Source organism: Choloepus didactylus, chromosome 13, assembly GCF_015220235.1.
Source record: "Choloepus didactylus isolate mChoDid1 chromosome 13, mChoDid1.pri, whole genome shotgun sequence".
NCBI lineage: Eukaryota > Metazoa > Chordata > Mammalia > Pilosa > Megalonychidae > Choloepus > Choloepus didactylus.
The window spans coordinates 51043956-51064320 of NC_051319.1; the positions used below are offsets into that span (position 1 = coordinate 51043956).

A 20365-nucleotide genomic window follows, 5' to 3' on the forward strand; every position below is an offset into this window, starting at 1 on the left:
CCTCCCCTTATTTAAAGAAAAGGATGGTAAAGTCCAGAGAGGTGAAACGACTGTCCAAAATCATGCAGCTTTCCAGGAGAGAGACATTGTTAGATTAATGATCCAGGCTTCTGGAGCCCCTATCCAGTGCCCTTTCTCTCCAAGCATTTCCTCCTTATTGTCATGTTTTTCATAGAACAGACCCCGTAGAGCCCATGGCTTTTCAATGTAATGGGAAGAGAGGCATTATGTGTGTTATGTGGACATGTCATCCAACTCCTCCCTCATGTCAGGCCCCACACTCCTAAACATCTCTTGAATCCATCCACTTCACTCCACCTCCACCACCACTGTCCATTCAACCACCATTCCGACAACCTTCTGCCTGGTCTCCCTGCCTTTCCTGGGCCCTTCTCAAATATACTCTCTACACAGGATCCAGCTGTTGTTCTTATAAATCAAATTATGTCACTCTCCTGCTTAAGGCTTTAGGATAAAATCCAAAATCCAAAATAGGGTCTACATGATACTGCCTGCTGTGGAGTGTGCCACACCTCCAGTGTCGTCACTCATTTTGCATCACTCTCATTTTTTTTTAATTCAATTTTATTGAGATATATTCACATACCATGCAGTCATAAAAAGCATGCATTCAGTTGTTCACAGTACCATTAAATAGTTGTGTATTCATCACCAAAATTAATTTTTGAACATTTTCATTACCACACACACACAAATAATAAGAATAAAAATTAAAGTGAAAAACAACAATTAAAGTAAAAAAGAACTTTGGTTGATTTTTGTTGTTGTTGTTTTTTGCCCCCATTTTTCTACTCATCCGTCCATACACTGGACAAAGGGGAGTGTGGTCTACATGGCTTTCCCAATCACATTGTCACCCCTCATAAGCTACATTTTTATACAATCATCTTCAAGATTCATGGGTTCTGGGCTGTAGTTTGATAGTTTCAGGTATTTACTGCTAGCTACTTCAATTCACTAGAACCTAAAAAGGGTTGTCTATATTGTGCATAAGAGTGCCCACCAGAGTGACCTCTCGGCTCCTTTTGGAATCTCTCTGCCACTGAAGCTTATTTCATTTCCTTTCACATCCCCCTTTTGGTCAAGAAGATGTGTTCCATCCCATGATGCCAGGTCTAGATTCCTCCCCGGGAGTCATGTTCCACTTTGCCAGGGAGATTTCACTCCCCTGGGTGTCAGATCCCACATAGGGGGGAGGGCAATCACTCTCCTTTGATCTCTCTTCACTGCAGTCCACCAGACTTCCAACTCCTCCTCAGTGCTGCTCTGGATATTGGCCATTGCTCTTTTCTCTGCTTTGTTATACTCTCTTCTCCGTCCTTCCTCCCTCCTCTCCCGGCTCCCCCATTTTTCCTCTCTCTCTCTCTTTCTTCTTTCTCTCCCTCTCCTTCTTCTCTCACCCTCTCTATTCCTTGCAGGATAGTGCTATCTTTAAGCCCTAACTGCCACTTGGAGTTCTCTGAGAGGCATGGCCTGTCCCTTTCCTCAATCCCTCCCTCTCATAATTGGTTAGTTCCTTCGGCCACATTCTTCTTTTGCTCCTTGGATTTTCCCTTTCATCATAGTCATCATTTATATTTGATTATCAATGGCTTTTCTTCCCTAATTAGACTGAAAGCTCTGGGAGATGAGGCATGTGCCTTAGAATACAGTAACATACACTCATGAAGTACTGGCTGAATAACAATTCATTGAATGAAACCATGAATCAGTGAAAAGATCATGGAGCTTTAGAGTCTGACACACTTGGATTCAAGTGCCCACTTTGTCATGACCTAGAAGTGTGCTCTTGGGCTTGTTATCTAACTTCTCTATCTTTACTTTTCTCATTTGGGTTGACACTATTTCCTGCCTCTAGGTTGTTGTGATAATTAAGTGACATAATGCATGCTAAATAACTAGCACTAACTAACTCAATAATAGCTCCCTTATTTAGCTCTCTTTCCATTTCTTTTCATCCCCAATAAAAATTAAATGGATAAGAGAGTTAGTTATGCTGTTCCTTCATTCAGTTAGATGTCTTATTGGTTAATACATTTATAAAACTTCAGAACTAGAGGAATCCTTGAGCCCCATAAACATGTAATTACTAGCAAAACCTGCATCTCATCTATCATCAGCAGAGGCTACAGTGCTCATGAGTGTAAGTCAGGATGTAAGAGGTGCCATAGGATAATGGCAAGACTTTGGACTTGAATCTCAAGAATATCACTGGATCTTTCTGACCTTCAGCATGTTTCTGAACAATTCAGTGCATCAATATCTTTAAATGTAAGGATTAAAGATTACATATGTAGATTTTGGTATATATTGACCCTCAATATATTCTTTATATTTCATGAGGAGGAGAAGGAAGGAAGATAGTGATGAGAAGGAAGAGAGGAATGATTGGAAAATGGGAGGAATATACCTAATTGTCAAGGCTGTTGAAAGGATTGAGTATTATTTATTGTAAGATTATCAGTACACTGGTTCAACAGATGATGGCTATGACTATTACCAGATTTTTATTTAGTACTGTGTGTATTCTTTCTCTTAACCACTCTTACTTCCTCTACCTCCTCTTAAATTTTAAAATTAAGCAGCCACATGTCCCTGTCCTCTACAAGTCCAATGTCTTCACTCTGCCCTTTGAAAATGTTACAGAAAGGAAGTGAAAGGAGAACCAGATTATATTTATTCCTCATTTGACTTATCGGATTTTGTTAGCCTGTGTTCAGTTTTCTTTAGATGGCTAGAATCAGAACAGACCTTAGACCTTAAATCATCAAAGTACCTCATCTTACACACGAGCAGACCAAATCCCAGAGAAGTTGACTACCTTGTCAGGCAACGTCATGGAGTGGTCTCAGGATGAGCTCTGGGGCGAGAAAGACCTGGGTTTGAATACAGGCTCCACAAATTACAAGTTGTCAGACCTAGAACAAATCACTAAATCTTTCTGAGCTTCTTTTATCCCTCATTTATGAATTAGAGCTAATAATTCCAAATTGATAGTTACTGAAAGGATTGAACAAGTTTTTAAAAATGTGTACTTTTTTGAGGACTCATTTACAAAGGAACTGAGGTGGAAATGAGCTCATGTAAGAAAAGGGCCCAGCAGGTTCATAGGCACCCAAGTCATGTGTGTGTCTTTGTCTAGGGTCACAAGAGTAGTTAGGGCTCAAGCACATTTCCTGCCTCCAACTAGTCTCTGTATTATACTAAATCACCCCTCCTGAGAGCTGGGGATTATATTGTTTGTTGACCTTCCTGAAAATGTATTGCCTGCTCATCCTCACAAGCAGAGGTGAACCTCCCAGAGTTGGCTGCCAACGGTTCGATTCAGTTCTTTAAGCAAGTCATTGAAGCTGCTGACACCATTACTTTGACTCTAAATAGGCCTTTACTCCAGTTCTCTCTTTATTCTTCCAAGTATCCTCAAAGGATTCTAGAGGAAGGACTGTAAGCCCCAGTATAAATCGTGGGATATATCCCTTAAGGGCTAGGATACTATCCGTTTTGTTTGCCATTTAATCCCCACACAAAGAAGGGTGGCTGCCTGAATGATTCCATTGCCATTGAGATGTACTTGAAGTTCTGAATTCTAGGTGATTGTGAGGTGTGCCCTAGAATTGTTTCATCAGCTGGATCTGCTTTCAGAGAGCTTCCAGTCCTCAGGCAAGACAGGACCTATTTCTTTGACCTCTGCTGGGAAGCAGCCTGCTAGTTTGGGGTCTTGGATGGCACAACCCTGTCTTCTCACACTCCCTCCACTACTGTTCCCCGAAGCCTCCCCTACCCATAGTGACCTCTGAGGGCTTAAAAACCTTTTTGTAAATGTATATTCAGTGGTGCTGCTAGGGAAATAGAATAAGACCTAGAAGTTCACAAGCTAAAATCTCCCTGAGAGATCTGTGGTTCTTTGTCATTTCAGGTGAGAAAATTAATTGTTTTGGATCCTAAGAAACGGCTGACTACCTTTCAGGCTCTTCAGCACCCGTGGGTCACAGGTAAAGCAGCCAATTTTGTACACATGGATACCGCTCAAAAGAAGCTCCAAGAATTCAATGCCCGGCGCAAGCTGAAGGTAAGATGGCATGTTTTATTTTCTAGTTTTATTTAAAAAAAAAAGAAAAAAAAAAAAGATTTATCAATGAAAATTCTACTATTCTTCATCTAATACTATTCATCTCATATCACATGAGGGAAAATCCTACTTTAAAGTCCTGACGGTGCTTGGTATAAAGCTACTTACAGCTTTGTAATCCTCTCATAAGAAATTCATTATTAATAAAGGGAAATGAATTGTATTTTGAAATTTACTCATGACCAAATGAAAAAATTATTGTTGCTTCCCTTCTAATTAAGGCTGAACTGCCTGAACAGCATTGTTCAGGAACTGATATGTATTCAGAAAGTTGTCTTCTTTCTGAATATGTGAAAATTGGGAAACAATTTTTAAAAACTACATTTACCAACATAGGCAAATAATTACTATACTTGGAAAAACTTAAAATGATTTAATTGATATAAACATTGTACACCAAAATATATCTATTTTTTTGGAATATATATGGAATACAGATTAAGTAGTTATCTATTACGTAATAGAGTTTTGGATGGGCCCTATAAGCAGAGGATCTCACAGAATGGCTGGGAGTCAAAAATAGTGTTCTTTTCAACCATTGCTCACAAGAGGATTCCATGATCAACTCAATTTGGAATACCCTGGATTAAATAAACGTGACTTAACCCAGGATTTCTCAAACTAGTTTGACCATGGAACTCTTTTATCTTCATAATATCAATTACCAATACTTTGGAAAGCACCATCTAGAATTTTTGAAAGCTGGTAAGCCAAGGACAAATACATTTACTCAGGTTTTTAACTGTTCCAATGATTAAGTGCACTAACTCGGATTTAAAGAGGGTTGCTGTTCATTCTCCAAACAAGTTTTAATTGTATAATTTTGGAATAATACACTTTGAAAGATTGAGCACTGACTATAAAACAGACTCCCTAAAAGCAAAATTGAGGGTGAGCTCTGATTTGATGATTGTAGGAGGTTAACACTTGACACTTTGCTCTTTCCAATCAGGCAGCAGTGAAGGCCGTGGTGGCCTCTTCTCGGCTGGGAAGTGCCAGCAGCAGCCACAGCAGCATCCAGGAGGGCCATAAGGCCAGCCGAGACCCATCCCCAACCCAAGATGGCAATGAGGACATCAAACGTGCTCCCGAAGGAGAGAAAGTTCCAGGAGATGGGGCCCAAGTGGCAGTTGAGGGGGCAGAGGCTGAGCCGATGAAGGTGCAGCCTGTAGAGGAAGCTAAAGATGCAAATATACATGCTACCGAGGCCACTGAGATAGTTCCCGAAGCAGTGGAAGATGTGAAAAAGGTGGCTGAGCCAGAAATAGAGGACGGGGACCTAATGGTGGAGAAGCTAAAGACTGTGGAAGAAGCCGCAGCCCCCAAAGAAGGGCAAGAAAACCCTGATCTGGGACTTGGAGTTCAACAGCAGGATGTGATCCTGCCGGAATACTAAATCGGCTTCCTTCAGATCTGGAATCCAAATCCAGGCATTTTGTGCACTTGGTCCTTCAGCAAGAAAGATCTGAAAGCATGATATTCACTATAGTGATTCTGTTTTTGAGGTGAAAAAAAAATACATATATATCAGTTGGCAATCCTAACTTCAATGCATGTGACTGCTTTATGAAAATAATATTGTCTTCTATGGCATGTAATGGGTACCTAATACTGATGGGTTAAATTTGAAATTTCAAGTACACAAAACATAACATTTAAAAACAGGTACATTTTCAAATACCAGTGGCAGCACATTTGAAGTGAATAGTAACAAATTGTTTTTGCTCTGAAAACCTAGCCATCCTACATCCTTTTGATTTTTAGCTCAGGGCAGTAATGTTCAGCTAATGCTAGGCAGGGCTTAAAGATGAGTTCCCACAGCATTCACAACATTTTACTTTCCATCCTTAATGTGTTCAAACTGTTTATAAGAAAATGGTTATAGATTAGAAACATTACAAAGAAAGAAAAACATTCCACTCATAATGGTAAGAAATTGAGGCATACATTTAAGGGCGATGAAACAACCTGCCCCTAAAGCTTGTGTGGAGAATGCCTTATTTTTTTATCTGCTATGTATACTATATTAATAATAACCAAAAATGTTATTTCATAAGATTCTGCCATTTTATAATCCTGGAGAAAGTAGTTACAAAGTCATGCTGAGGAATGTACTCCTCCAATAAGATGTCCCTCTGATGGAGAAAACTTAGGGAGAGAAAAAGAAATATAGGGAAGAAAAGCAGATACGGTAGTGAGACTTAGACAAAAGAAGATTGACCTCTTGTCACTTTTGAGGTAAAATGGTATGTATTCTTGAGTTTGTACAACTTTATAGACGGAAACATTTTTAGTGGTCACAAAGTTTCAAATATTTAGAAAAATATCTTCCAACAGGCTGGTGCCAAAAGGTCTGAATAGAGTGGGAATAATATTTCATGATAAGAATATTGACTTTATAACAGTAAGAAAACATTTTTGTTTATAAAAGTCTCCCTTCAATTGACGGTTATCTAGATTTACCACTTATGAACTAAAGATATTTCTGAAAAGCTGGTATTATCTTTTCCTCATAGTTGGAATGGAAGTGCTCAAATTTTATGTTGTTTTGAAAGTTTCCATGTCAAGAAATTTAGGACAATACAGCTTTTTATTTATCTTTATTACACAAACCAAAACACAGATTTCAAATCAGACTCTTGAGAAATTAAACCATTATACCTAATTCTTTATCATATTTTTTCAGAGTGAACATAGCTTTCTTTGACTTTTATCAACACTTTCCCCTTAAAGAAATCATACTAATTCCAAGTTTCTCAGATTTATTTCTAGTTTGGGTTGAAATGAACATTTTCTCAAATTATGTATCACATTTTTGATAGATTTTCTTTATTTTTAAAAAGGATTGTTTTCAAAGACCAAAATAATACAGTAAAAATAACCATCACTTAAAAATCCTCACCAAAAAATCTTAAATTTTTGTTGGCTCTTCCTCAAAACTGTTAAATGGGAAAATGAAATTAAATCTTTGGTGGCTGGAGGCTATTGGACATCAGTAGACATTCTGCCTTCCAAGTGCAAATCTTGCTTTACACTATTCTCATGAGAAGAAAATACAAACAGATTTCTTGCCTTCCAGAGTTTAGGAGCCTTGACAGATCACCGACAGAGGACAAGAGGCCTGGCAGAATGCTCTTGTAACTAGTAGAAAGTACTTCATACCTCTTTTCTTCCTTTCCTTTAATTACTCCCTCTGAGAATTCCCATTTCAGCTATTAAAAAGGGCTCACTATTTTTATCCTTTAAGAATGCCTTATGATTTCCCTTTTAAAAAGATCAAGGGAAATAGCTATCATCTGAAAAGCCTATTTCCTGGTGTACTTTTCCCAATGAAACTTAACAGATATATCCGCTAAGTGTCCTATATATTGACGAAGGGAAGAAGACAGGGGAGAGTGTTGGTAGAAAGTGGCAATTAGTTGGAAGATCAGAACACATTGTCCCTATGTACCTACCCCCATATTGTTCCAAGGGCACTTGTTAATATTTCAAGGCTCAGGGCTGACTGCATTAGGTTGTCCCTTTGGATATAGGAACAACATTGCAAATGGTAGACCTAACGTAATTTATAGAATTAACCCATTTAAATGAGTGCACAAACCCATTCCTTGGTGAGTACTCATGAACATGAGAATAATTCCCTCTGTCCTTTTTAACCTGTAAATTGTATTCTCTAAAAAATCAATGGGGAGTTTAAATTCTGAATCATATTTTAAAGATTAAATCATGGTAATGACTAAAGAGCCACTAATTTACCATTTCTGTTGGAAAAAAATCAAACTTTCACAAAAGTTGATCACTTTAGTTAAAATGATTCATTCTAAGATTTCATATAAATACAATCTAAATTAGGACAAATTATGCTAACATTTGTGAAAGAACAGCCAACATTTCTGCTGCTTGCTAAAATGGGATATATTTGCCTATCTCAAATCTTACTTAGCCAAATAATGGTAGGCTATTGCAGATAGAATTTTAATTTAACAAACTACTTCATAGCATTACTGCTACTTGACAATATACTCACAGCCAAAAGAACTTTCAACAAAGAACAATAAACTGCATTTAGCATTTTAGTGCTGACAATTACATTATTGGTTTTCGTTTTGAGATAAGTTCAGGTAAATAGCATAAATTATTCTTTAATGAAGAAGGAACATCTTGAATAATTTCTCCCGTATAAGAAGTCAAATTTGGAACTTGTGTTTTTTTTTTTCAAATTTAATAAAGGAAAATGTGTTGTAGAAATCAGAATAATATAGTTCTAGGACTTATAGTCTAGAACAAGTGCTGACTAAAATAAATATAATGCAAACCACATATGTAATTTAAAATTTACTATTAGCCATATTTGAAAAAGTAAAAGCCAGGTGAAATTAATTTTACCATAATATTTTTATTCCAATATATTCACATCATCTATCAACAAGTAATCAATATTTTACAAATTAATGAAGTATTTTGCATTATTTTTATACTGTTTTCATAATCCAGACCATTTTACACCTTTAGTACATCAAGTGCTCAATAGCTACATGTGGCAAGTGGCTACTATATTGGACAGCACTGGTCTAATGACTTTTTATTGTGATCAAAGTGACATTGGAATTTTTATGCTTACATTTGAGCTGCCTCAGTTTAGGCCTCAGTGGGAGGACAAAGAGATTATTTTCAGAAATGTTACAGACTGAAATAAGTCAAAAGTTTATTGGCCACTTCTGCTGATTCCTGTGCTTCCCAATATGATTTTAAGAAAATGACACTTTCCTGAGCATTGCTAAGTTGTCTCTTGGCCATAGCCCCTCTCGTCCCAATTTGGGCCCTGGACCCTTGACCACAGGCTGGAATCTCCTGAGTGCTACCATGGAGTCAACAATATCCTTGCTTACCAAAAGCTAGTGTGCATGAACCATGTGTTCCCATTCAGGAAGGACTGCATGCAGAATCTTAACAGGATTTTGTAGGCCTGGATTGCGCTGGACAGCATTCATCTGTTATGGACAATATGTTCTTCTAGAAATCTAATGACCCATACAAAGTTTGCATGATGACAATTATATGAAGAGGATGACAATGTCATCCTACTTACTCCCAAAACGGGAATATGAGAGTCAGCTGGCATTCTTTAGATTTCTTTATAAGGGTTTAATCGACACTGCCATTAAACAAGAATTAATGAAAAAATTTTAGAAATTTCTTACATACTGCTCTTTCAGAATAATCCTCCAAGGTTCTTTAGTCATTTTTAGTGGCAGACTTAAGAAAGGAACAGTTTGCCTTTTACCATGACCTCAATTACACAGTATTTTAAACATACTTTGCAATTTAGGATGTTTAGCAATCCCTATTTCCAGTTTCACATGCAAAGTAACTAACAGTGGGTTGCCTACAGACTGAGAGAAAGCCATTTTGTTTCCTATTTCAAAGTATTTATTGCACAGAGATGATTGTATTTCAAATTGGAAAAAGAGAAGTTAATGTCAGTAAAAGCAAAGGATAAAATTAGTAAACATTTATTCTGTTTTAGGATTGTTCTTGCAAAGCAAATGCAAAAAACAAAAAAAAAGTCAACAAAGTGAATCAGCATTAGATTTTTCTTGATGAAAGTTGACTCCATATATAATTGTCATAAATATACTGAGCACGGTCAATTGCGTAATTACAATGCCATAATGTAATTTAAATGTCATTGCAGAGTATTCAGTCTGGTTATCTAGGTCTCCTTTAAATGGTGCAAAGTTTCCAGATCTATGTAATAGGATTTGTAGTATTTTTCTAATTATGGCCTCTTAGGTCATATTCCAGTTTCTTTAAACCTTCATTATTGATATGTTCCTAATCAGTCATTCATAGCTAACATTTGAGCTTTTAGTAGTTAAATACTGCTTAATGGATAGATTCTACGGTGTCTTCAGTGTTTTTTGAAACATTTTCTGCACATGTAATTATCAATATTGGAATTATAGCATTTATAGCCATATGATAAGCAAAAATATACCCAATACTTCTCTACAAAATTTTTTTCAAATAACTTTTATTCCCCTGGCACAACTCAGGGTGAGATTCTGGCTCCTTGACAAATAGAAAAACAAAATCAGGAGACAACTGAGAGGTATCAGCTATCCACGCATGGTAACCAAGTTCAACATTACCTCTTTCTGTATTTCAACCTGTTAAGGGCCAGTTTTGTCATTGCTTCTACAGATATTACCTGAGATCAAACAATATAATTCAGCTCACAGATCCCAACCATTATATACTTGTCTTGGAGAGCAATAACAAACTTGATTACATTTTTCATGTTTGGTTGATTAAAATTTCAATTTTCATGAATGTTCTTGATGTTCTCCAGAAGGGTCTGATCGTGTGATTTTAACTTCCATGCAAGGCTCAGTCTGTTCCCTGCCATCTGGCTCCAAAGTCTACCCAGGGCAAGTTGGAAGCCCAGCCATGAAAGCAACACCATCTGACTCCTTGGCAGGAAACAGACAGCTCTAGAGAAGATACTAGGCATCTGACCTGGTTGAACTTACATGAGCCAAACGGGAGAAAACTTCTTCCCATGCTCTGATTGAAAGCGATGCTGTTTGAATATTGGCATAGTGCCACTGGTCAGTAATGACAAAAACGGGATTCCACCAATTGTTTGCTCTTTCCACGTCTTGGTTTGCTACTAGTCGTCCCATATCAATTTCTTGTTCCATACCCCTGGCCATCAGGCTTACCATCTAGGTCTGTGAGATGCCATAAAGCCCTGGAAGCAGCATCTCAGAATGACAAGAAACATGGAGTCCCTTGTGTCCCAGAATTTAGTTTGAAAATATAAACAGCAATACTAAGACTACAAAATCGCACTATTCTTCTTAATACTTGTTTTCAGTACATCTTGAAGAATGAAAACCTGTAGATAAGGAATACTTATATCCCTGTAATCTTTGCTGTGAATCACTGTGTTAAAAATGACAAATATTTAATCTTCAATGAGATTAAATAATCTTTATTTTCCATTTGGAAGATTATTTAAAGCCATTTGAATGCAATAAGTTTCACACTAGAATTTTTAAAAGCTATTGCTTTCTTTAGCTCTCTCACAACTGTAACAGTTGGGTTGGATAAAAACCTACAAGGTTTGTCCTTCATTCTTTGTCTGATACATGGGTAATAGTTAACCTGTTTTGTAAAGGATACAATTAAGTATGACTATAAATTGAAAACTGTCATCTCATAACTGCATCCTTTCAACTTGTCCTATTTGAATGCCTACATTACAGGTAATGTTCAGTAATACAGAGCACAGGTAGTAGATTCATAATGTGAGTTTGTTTTCATTTTTGTTATCAAGGTTATTACTTTTGTCAGAAGTTCCCAAGCTTCCTCTGTTCATGACACCCTTAGTCTCAGTGATATATTCTTGCTCCCACTCCTCAGCCAAAAGAAATATCTAATAAGTCCATTTATTAAGTAGTTAGATCCAAATAACTTACTAGTAGTACTTCATCCCATGTCTGACAGATGTTGCTGTGTTTCCCTTGAAATTTTAAACTATGCTGTGCGTTCACTGAATTGGAGTCTTAAGGATTTAAGTAATTCCTTATGCCCAATGAACTAAGGGTATCAGGCAAAAGTGATTTATTAGTAAAAAAGAGTTAGGGTAATGTATTATATTCTTATTTATTTGCATGCAAATCATCTTTTACTTGTTTGGTCTTTGAGATATACACATAAACCTTATATGTTTTTGTTTTGTTTTTAGCAAAAACAAGAAACTAAATTTATACCTCCAAAGAACAGTTTTCAGAGGTCAGGCAAACTACAGCTCACAGACCAAATCAAGACAGAGGCCTATTTTTATAAAGTTTTACTGGAACACAACCATGCCTATCTGTAACATACTGTCTATGGCTTCTTTTGCACTACCACAGCAGAGCTGAATAATTGCAACAGAGTCCAAATGGCTTGCAAAGCCTAAAATATAAACCATCTGGGCCTTGACAGAAAAAATTTGATAACTCTGGTTTTACATGGTGACTTAGGTCTTTTTGGTGACCTCTAGGAAGGCAGATGTACTCCACTTTTCTTCTCTTTAGCCTAAGGTTCTTATTTCCATTTGCCCCTTATAAAGTTAGGAGAGTTTTGTTTCTGGCTGCAGATGCTCTCATGACAATATTTGCCCTGAAGGTACAATTTAGTAAAATTTCTCTAAAGAACTAAAAAGGATACTTAGAGTATGGATGACTTGGTTAGGGAGAGGAATTAAAAAGATTTGTAGCACTTTGAGCATGTTTTAGAAATTTGATCCTTATATTAAAAATCATATAAATGACATCTTAACACTGGTATTTGCTCACATTGCAGCCAATCTGCAACTGTTACTTAGTGAACTAAGGAATAAGAGTACCTTTGGTTCTGAATCCTTCAGAATATTCTCAAGTTATTTATGATACCAACTGGGTTTTCATTTAATCACTTTTATGTAATGTGCTCTCTTATGTGGATTCTGATAACTCCAGAAATAGGTAAACAGCCAAATTTTCTATGTAAGAAAGCTACTTTCCAATCCCCATGCTTGTCTGAGTGTCAGGTATTTCATTTCTTTGAAAAGAGAGGGCCTCGAGTAAATGCTTTCTTTTACTTTTCCCTAAATATTTAGAAACTGAAGGGTGCTCTCTTAGTCTGTTTCAGTGACAGAGAAATCATTCATTCCAAAATATTTGCCTTAAGGAAAGCAGGTGACCAAGATGAGAGAAACATGGGCATTTGTGATCTTTGTTGTTTCAGCCAGTTGGACTTTGAATATCTATAGCCAAAAGGTTACAAAAGTTGATAATGAGTACCAAACCCATTATTAGCTTATTATTAGGAATGCCTAAAATTATATCATGATTCTAATTAAATAGTATACTGTTTTCTTTAAACTGTTGCAACAATTAATAATATGATATGGCTACAGTATACATTACAGAACTCAAGCACAAAAGAAATCAATCTTCTGTCAGCTCCTCGTGGTTGCTGTGTATAATGGGGAGACTATTGGACGAAGCAGGGGAAAAGATGACAAAATGTAGATTCGATTCCACATTCCTAACCTGCCCCATTTTATTGATTGCTCAGAGTTTGAAGGCAGTTGTTGATGAGCTTAAATGCCTTAAAAATAGACCAAAGTCAGCAGATCTCCCAGAATTATAAGTTAAACAGTGTAGCATAAGGAATATTAGACCTAAATCACAAGCACATTTCAAGAAAACGATCTGCTAATTTTGAAGCTTCCTAGTAGCAGCCCATTCCTGGAAACCTTCCCAGTGAACCAATTTCAAGCACCTAGTATGTGCAGTGGAGTCGTCAGAGATGAATTAAAGCCAGTGCTGCCCTCTAGCAGCAAGCACTTAATTGTAGAGAAAAGCCAAATGTACATACACAGCCTGTGCTACATCTAGGCAGACAGAAAGCCCTCTAGGAATGGAAAGGAAAAGCTCCATTCTGCTTGGAATGATCAAGGAAAGATTCATAATATGGGCTAGATTTGAAGGATGGAGAGAATTAGGTAAGAGGAAGTTAGGTAGGCTGAAGGGGTATCTGGCTGAAAATGGCCTGCACATAGAGCAGAGAAAAGCTAAGAAAAGCAGTGGAGGAATAATGATGCGTGTGAAAGACTGAAATTCACAGGCAAGTGTTGGAAGGTGTGCAGAAGAGTCTCAGATCTTGTGCAAAGTTAAATTAGACCTCCTTGCTCCTTTCTTCTTCTGGATAGACAGATATGCAGTGTTTTCTTTCAGAGCATCCAGCCTTCACTGATCTCCTTTCCACTTGGCTAATTTGGAGAGGCCCTAAATGAATAAAAATCATTCAACACATCAAAGACGTTTTTGCAAGTCACCAGTTGAAGCAAAGCCCCAGTCACTGAAAGCAAAATGTTAATCAGTCAGGTCTCCCTAATAAAGCAAAGTAAAGGACAGTAATTATCTGATTAAGTTTTGCAAAACTCCAGTTTCTGAATAACTCCTTGTGACTTCAGAAAATCACGTAACTACCTGCTAAAGCTTTACCAGTGGAAGACTAAATCGAGGTTACTGCCATCGTTGCTACTTTAATCCTTCAAATTATCTGAAAGGGCAATCCCGATAGGATTTGGGATAGAATTACACCTGAGAGTTTAGCCTTCAAAGGATAACCTCTATAAAGCTAAGTCTCAGAAAAATTAAAAAAAAAAAAAAATCAGAACCACTTTCCCCAAATATCAAGCAGATCCTTTCTTCTTCATCCCACCCATTTGCCCCTCCAGATACCCTTTGATAAATTCATTTTTATATCATTCATTGCAGGCAGTATTTTCACATCCATCTCACAAGAAGCTAACTTTACTTGGAAGTACTTACCAATTAGAATCAGATTACACTAAGTATACTTTTAGTTGTTTTGCTACTTTGCTTGTTTCAGATAATGTCTGTGATTGGTGAATGCTTGTGTTATTCCTCACAGCAATGAGATTGAAGGAAGGAAAGGAGCAAAGGCTGACTGAGTGATGGAAGTAGAGACATGAGTACAGAAAACACAGGCTAGCAGGCATTGAGAAAGGAAAACTTCCTACTAGGGTTTTGTGGGCTAATGTGACATTACCTGGTATTTCTTTTCTAGTCTTTTCTATAGGGGAAGTTTGTATTACTTGGTGTTTGAAAGATTTCTGGACTAAAGGGGCATGAGCAGCTCAATAGTAGCATGGAGGATTAGATGAATGGGATACTATTACATACAGAAAACCCGTATCTTTAGTAATTAAAACTAAGTCATTAGTCAAAAACAAGAGCATTTAGGATTTGGAAGACAAAGAAGAGGTATAAATATTCCAGTTTACAGAGTCAGAATTATAGGCTACTTCCTATCCTCTGGCTGAAAAGCACTGAAAGGGGAGCTGTGAACATTTCATTTTTACACCCTGTCAAAATGGTGCTATTGACCTCAATACAAAGATATATTACAATATTTTTTAGGTAACCGTATAAATCTGACCTGGCCATAAATGTAAATAGAGAAAATATTTGTAGAAAATTCATCAAAATCATGCCCATTGCTTTTGGCTGAGGTAACACATTCTTTGGTAACAGTGACTGAGCAGTGAGTTCCCGATGGAAACTGACATATGGGACCCAAGAGTCATTGGCTCTATCAACTGCCCAAAGCCTGGGAGCAGAACCCATGGGAGCTCATTGTGGCTTCCTCTTGGACTCTGGTTGTACAACCCGATCAAATGATTTAACGCATTCATTTTTTGGTTTCCCAGGAATGTGAAAGGTATGTGATGAGGCAAAATGGATATTGGTAGACTAATTACTGAAATCTTAATGAGAGCCAATGTTACCTTAAGTTCACCCAGACATGTCAGAACATGCCAAGAGAAGCCTGTATCTTGTTGTTGCTGGGAAATTTGTAAAGCAATGTGCATGTACAGTATAATAATAAATAATCTAAAAGCCCACCAAAACTTTGGCATTCTGTGATTTGAAATGTTACTTGCAATTCAAGAGACACAGTATCTTCCTTAAAACATCTGAAATACGTCATTGAATCATTTCTTGAGGGTTTTCCCGTTCTCTCAGATAAAATTATACTTTTGAGTTTCACAGCATGTTTTAACAGAGTTCCAATATGTATTTCCTATAAAGTTAGAAAATCATTGAAGTTAAAGGGGACGTTAGCAATCATTTAATCCAATGAAGTCATTTTATTGATGAGGAAACTGATACCCAGAGAGGTTATAACTTAGCAGATGTCACAGTTAGTGGCCAAGAAGGGAAGGTTCTTATGCTGCCTGACTTCTAGTACAGAGCTCTCACCACCGGAAAGTCAATTCACTGAGCAGAAGTTAATCTCAATAATTCACATAAAAATGACTTCATTACAAAAATTTGAAAATACAGAAAAGTAGAAAATTACCCTAATTTACACCTCCCAAAGAATCTGTTTTTTCTTAGCATTTATTTTTTTCTTACAAATTTGTGATCATATTATAAACCTTTATGTATCAACCTCCCATTACAGGACAAGCATTTTTCCATATTTGCAAAACATTTATGGTACCTGTATGATCCAGTCTCTTTTTTTTTCTTCAGGAAACACTACATAAAGCTTTTCTGTTTGGGGAAATCTATCCTAAGGAAATAATCTTAATGTGGACTTTTTGGGCCAAATGATATTCAGTGGTTACTGCAGAATGATGCTTTCAAACCTAGAGGACCTGATATAGGAGAAATACTGCGTTTCACTGTTAAGAAGCTGATTGTTGGCATGATTTCTAAAAAGATCTGAAATTCTTTCTTGAGTTTGGCCACTCAATTAGCAAATGTTTGTTTGAAATATTTGAGGGAAAGGAAACAATTTGATAACAGGGCTTAGTCTCAGAATTGCAGCTTGCTACTAACCACCCTTAGCTCCAAAACCCTCATTTTGTTGAGAAGACACACTTTTCCTAAACAATGGCTTCTCGACTGAGGGAACTGACCTGATAAACACTAATAATTACTTACATCTAGACTTTTTGTTAAATGAGAATAACTCCCTATTTGTTCAAACTACATAATAGTCCTATTTTCTATTACTTATAGTCCACAGCATCCCTAACTGCTTTTTTATAACATAAACCAAAAGTTTCATTGTAATTACTTCAAGTATTAATCAAATTAATGCAATTATTTAAACATATGTATGCTAAATCCTGTTCATATGTTACCATAGCAAGAATAGGGTTCATTCATCAATGTCCTGGCTGTATAACAGCAAATCAAGATCAGGATTGTAGCTATTACAGGAGACACTTGCAGAAGACTAGCATGTGCTTTGTTTTCCAGGTTTACCCTTTTCTAAGAGTTCAAGAAGTTAAATTATATACTTTAAATTCAGATATACAAAAGTACGTAATCAGTATTTAATAGTAAAGCAAATTACAGACAATATTAATGATCAATAACTGTATAGAAATTTTTATTCTGATATTATTTCATAGGAATTTAAAAATAAATACACATTGTATTCATATTAATACATGCTCTTATTAGTTTTACAAATATTCTAGTTTTACATTTTGGTTCATAAAACAATTAAAAACTTCTTTAAAAATAAAATATTTACATTATAGCTTTTAAAAATTTATATATATTAGCTTTTATTACATTGCAAGAAATGAATTTTTATTTAACTATACATGTGCAATCATTGAAAACAACAAAATGAATAAAGAAATTATAAATTCAACTCTGTATGTTCTGGGATTAATCTAATGTTTCTTCCATGCTCAGGTTCCTACTTTTAGATGTGAAAAAAGAGTCAGTAAGACAAAGGTTTTAATGGAAACCTGGTCAAATCATTTGACTTCTGAGTTCAGTCAATTTATTTATAGGGTTAGGATAGCTACAATATCCATTTAATGAAAAAAAACTGGATTTTTTTCATTTTTTTAAATTAATTTTATCAAACAATTTAAAAAAAGACAATAAAGAAAAACATTTCAAACAAAACCACAACAAAGGAATAAGAAAAAACAAATAACCTGAAATAACTACGTTACTTCCAACATGTTCCTACTCTACCCCAAGAAAATATAGACTGTGACCCAGCAAAGGAATAAGAAAAACAGATAACCTAAGATAACTACATTTCTGTGAACTTGTTCCTACCATACCCACCAGAAATTAACAAACCTGAGTCATTCCTGAGCATTCCCAGAACATAAATTTACCCACGATAACTTATCTGTTCTCACTAGATTATCATTGCCCCTTCACTATTTGCTATCTATCGCTAGTTCCCTACATTCTACATTATAAACCATCTATTTTACATTTTTCAGTGTTCACATTGGTGGTAACATAATATTTCTCTTTTTGTGACTGGCTTAAAGAAACTGGATTTTAACAACTGATTCTAAAGATGTTAGTAAGCTTTTGAGTAAACAGGTAAAGCTTTTATCTATTAAAGGGAATTACTCAAACTTAAAAGCTGACTAGACAATTAGGGGCATAAATTGTAGAACATTTTCCTATCTTCTCCAGAGGCAACCTCAGTTACAGAGTTTCTTTCTTGAGATGTCACTTTAATTCAACCTGAGTGGTGAGAAAAGGTCCTTTGGTTAGAAAAAGAGAGGTGAGAGGGAGGGAAGGGCAAAGGAGGGAGAAAGGAAGGAAAAGAAAGAAAAGTCTATTATTTGGGAGACAACTTTACACAAAGAAATCTCCAATTTCAAAGGTATCCAACCAATGAATACTGAAAAAGACATTTTTAACATTTACAGTCTCTCAAAACTCTAGCATTTTTTATATGAATAATCTCTGAACACTAAATTCTCATTATTTTTGCTGAGTATCATTTTTAACTTCCAAGGGTTAATAAAGTACTAATATTTTAAGCAAAAGTATCACGATAAACTGTGTTTTCCTGTATAAAAGTTATTTCCTTTAAGTAAAAACAAAAAAAAGGAAAGAAAGTAGGGACCATGTATTATATTGTACTATGCCAAGTATTTCCTATTCATGTGTTTCTAATATGAACTAGCTCATAGGAAATGATCAACCACATACAAGGCAGATTATGTTCTTTTCACTTCAGCAACTGCCCTATCAAAAGTTCATCATCTCAGAAGGAAAATATCTTTCATCTATAATTATTGACAACTACTGACTTATTTTTAAAGTTCAAAAGTCCCATTTAACAACACTGAAGTCTCCAAAGACCAGAAAAGATTTCTACTTAAAAGAATAATTCCATGAAATCTTTTCTACTTTAAATTATACCAAGAAAAATTAATACATATGCATAGAACTGTGCTGTTCAATGCAGTAGCAGCTGGCTTCATGTGGCTAATGAGCACTTAAAATGGAGCTAGTCTAAGTAAAATACACACCAGACTTCAAAGAAATAGTACAAAAGAATGTAAACTATTTCAATAATTTTTTACATTGATTACATTTTGAAATAATAATATTTTGGATATATTGCACTAAATAAAATACATTATTAAAATTTACTTTATCCATTTCTTTTTCATTATTTAATGTGGCTGCTAAAGAATTTAAAATGATATATAGTTCACATTTTTCTATTCTACTGCACTACTACAGAAGCAACACTCAATTATATGTTAATAGCAATCCTAATACACATAGTTAAAGTTGTATATGATGATGGTATTTGAGATAACATTTTTAACACATTACCAAAAGATTCCTGAGCTTAAAAATCAAGTACACTTCTATTCTTAAAGACAAAATCAAACAAAACCTAGTCACTTAATACTGATGACTGTGCTAAAGTTTGATAAGATGCAAGTCTGCAAACAGGCAAAAGGGATCTTTTGGGGTGATGGAAATGTTCTAAAACTAGATTGTGGTGATGGTTGCATAACTTGATAAATATATAGGGAAAAAAATCATTAAACTGTGTTCTTAAATGGATAAATTTTATGGTATACAAATTATACCTCGTTAAAACCGTTTAACAAAAAAAAGTACAAGGCTAGAGTCCAGCAGATCTGAAGTGTCATCTGGAAGCTGCATGTAAGTTTTAAGTACTTCAAAAATAATCTTTCAATTCACTATATGATTAAATAGTGCAAAAAAAAATTTTCCCATAAGGGTCATTTTATCTGCAGTGGGGCCACATTCAACAGTGGAATACATAATTACTCATTGGAAGTATGAGTTGACAAGGATAAAGAGAATACTAGAGTAGCTGAAAGTGGGCATTTTATTTGCCATTAAGGGCACGCAGGACCGGGAGTGATAACCATATAATGATACCCCTTGTTCCAAATCCCTCACCCAAGCTGGGTACCCTGTAATTGGGCACCTGCTGGTATTTCACCATCCTAGACAGAAAAATGGAATATAGGAGACTACCTACTCTACACTCATAAAAGCAAATGAAAGAAAATTGAAGAAAGCAAAACTAATATTTAACAACTGCTGTGGGAAACTGAAAATAAAATGTTCAGTTTTCTTTTCCTCTAGCACAAGAAAAAAAGGAACATGGAGATCCAGCAACTCAAAAGTTACAATTTAGAAAAAGACAATGGTGACTAACAAGCTTCAAGTTAATATAGGATCATCTGTTTATGCACCACTTTGGCCAGATCATGAAACAAGTTATTTTTCAATCTAAAAATTATGATACTTGTGCCGGTTTGAGTGTATTGTGTCCCCCAAATGCCATTATCTTTGTGGTCTTGTGTGG

At 35.8% G+C, this 20365-nt stretch overlaps 1 protein-coding gene across 3 annotated transcripts in view; it reads left to right on the forward strand.

Moving 5' to 3' along the window:
• CAMK4 (calcium/calmodulin dependent protein kinase IV) overlaps positions 1-14362 on the forward strand; it is a 306043-nt gene extending 291681 nt beyond the window's left edge. For all 3 annotated transcript variants that reach the window (XM_037800833.1, XM_037800834.1, XM_037800835.1), the window contains 2 exons: positions 3938-4090; positions 5103-14362. In XM_037800833.1, coding sequence (XP_037656761.1) covers positions 3938-4090; positions 5103-5546 — 597 coding nt within the window. In that variant the 3' untranslated portion in view covers positions 5547-14362. The remainder of the gene's footprint in view (positions 1-3937; positions 4091-5102) is intronic.
• Positions 14363-20365: the final 6003 nt, after the last annotated feature.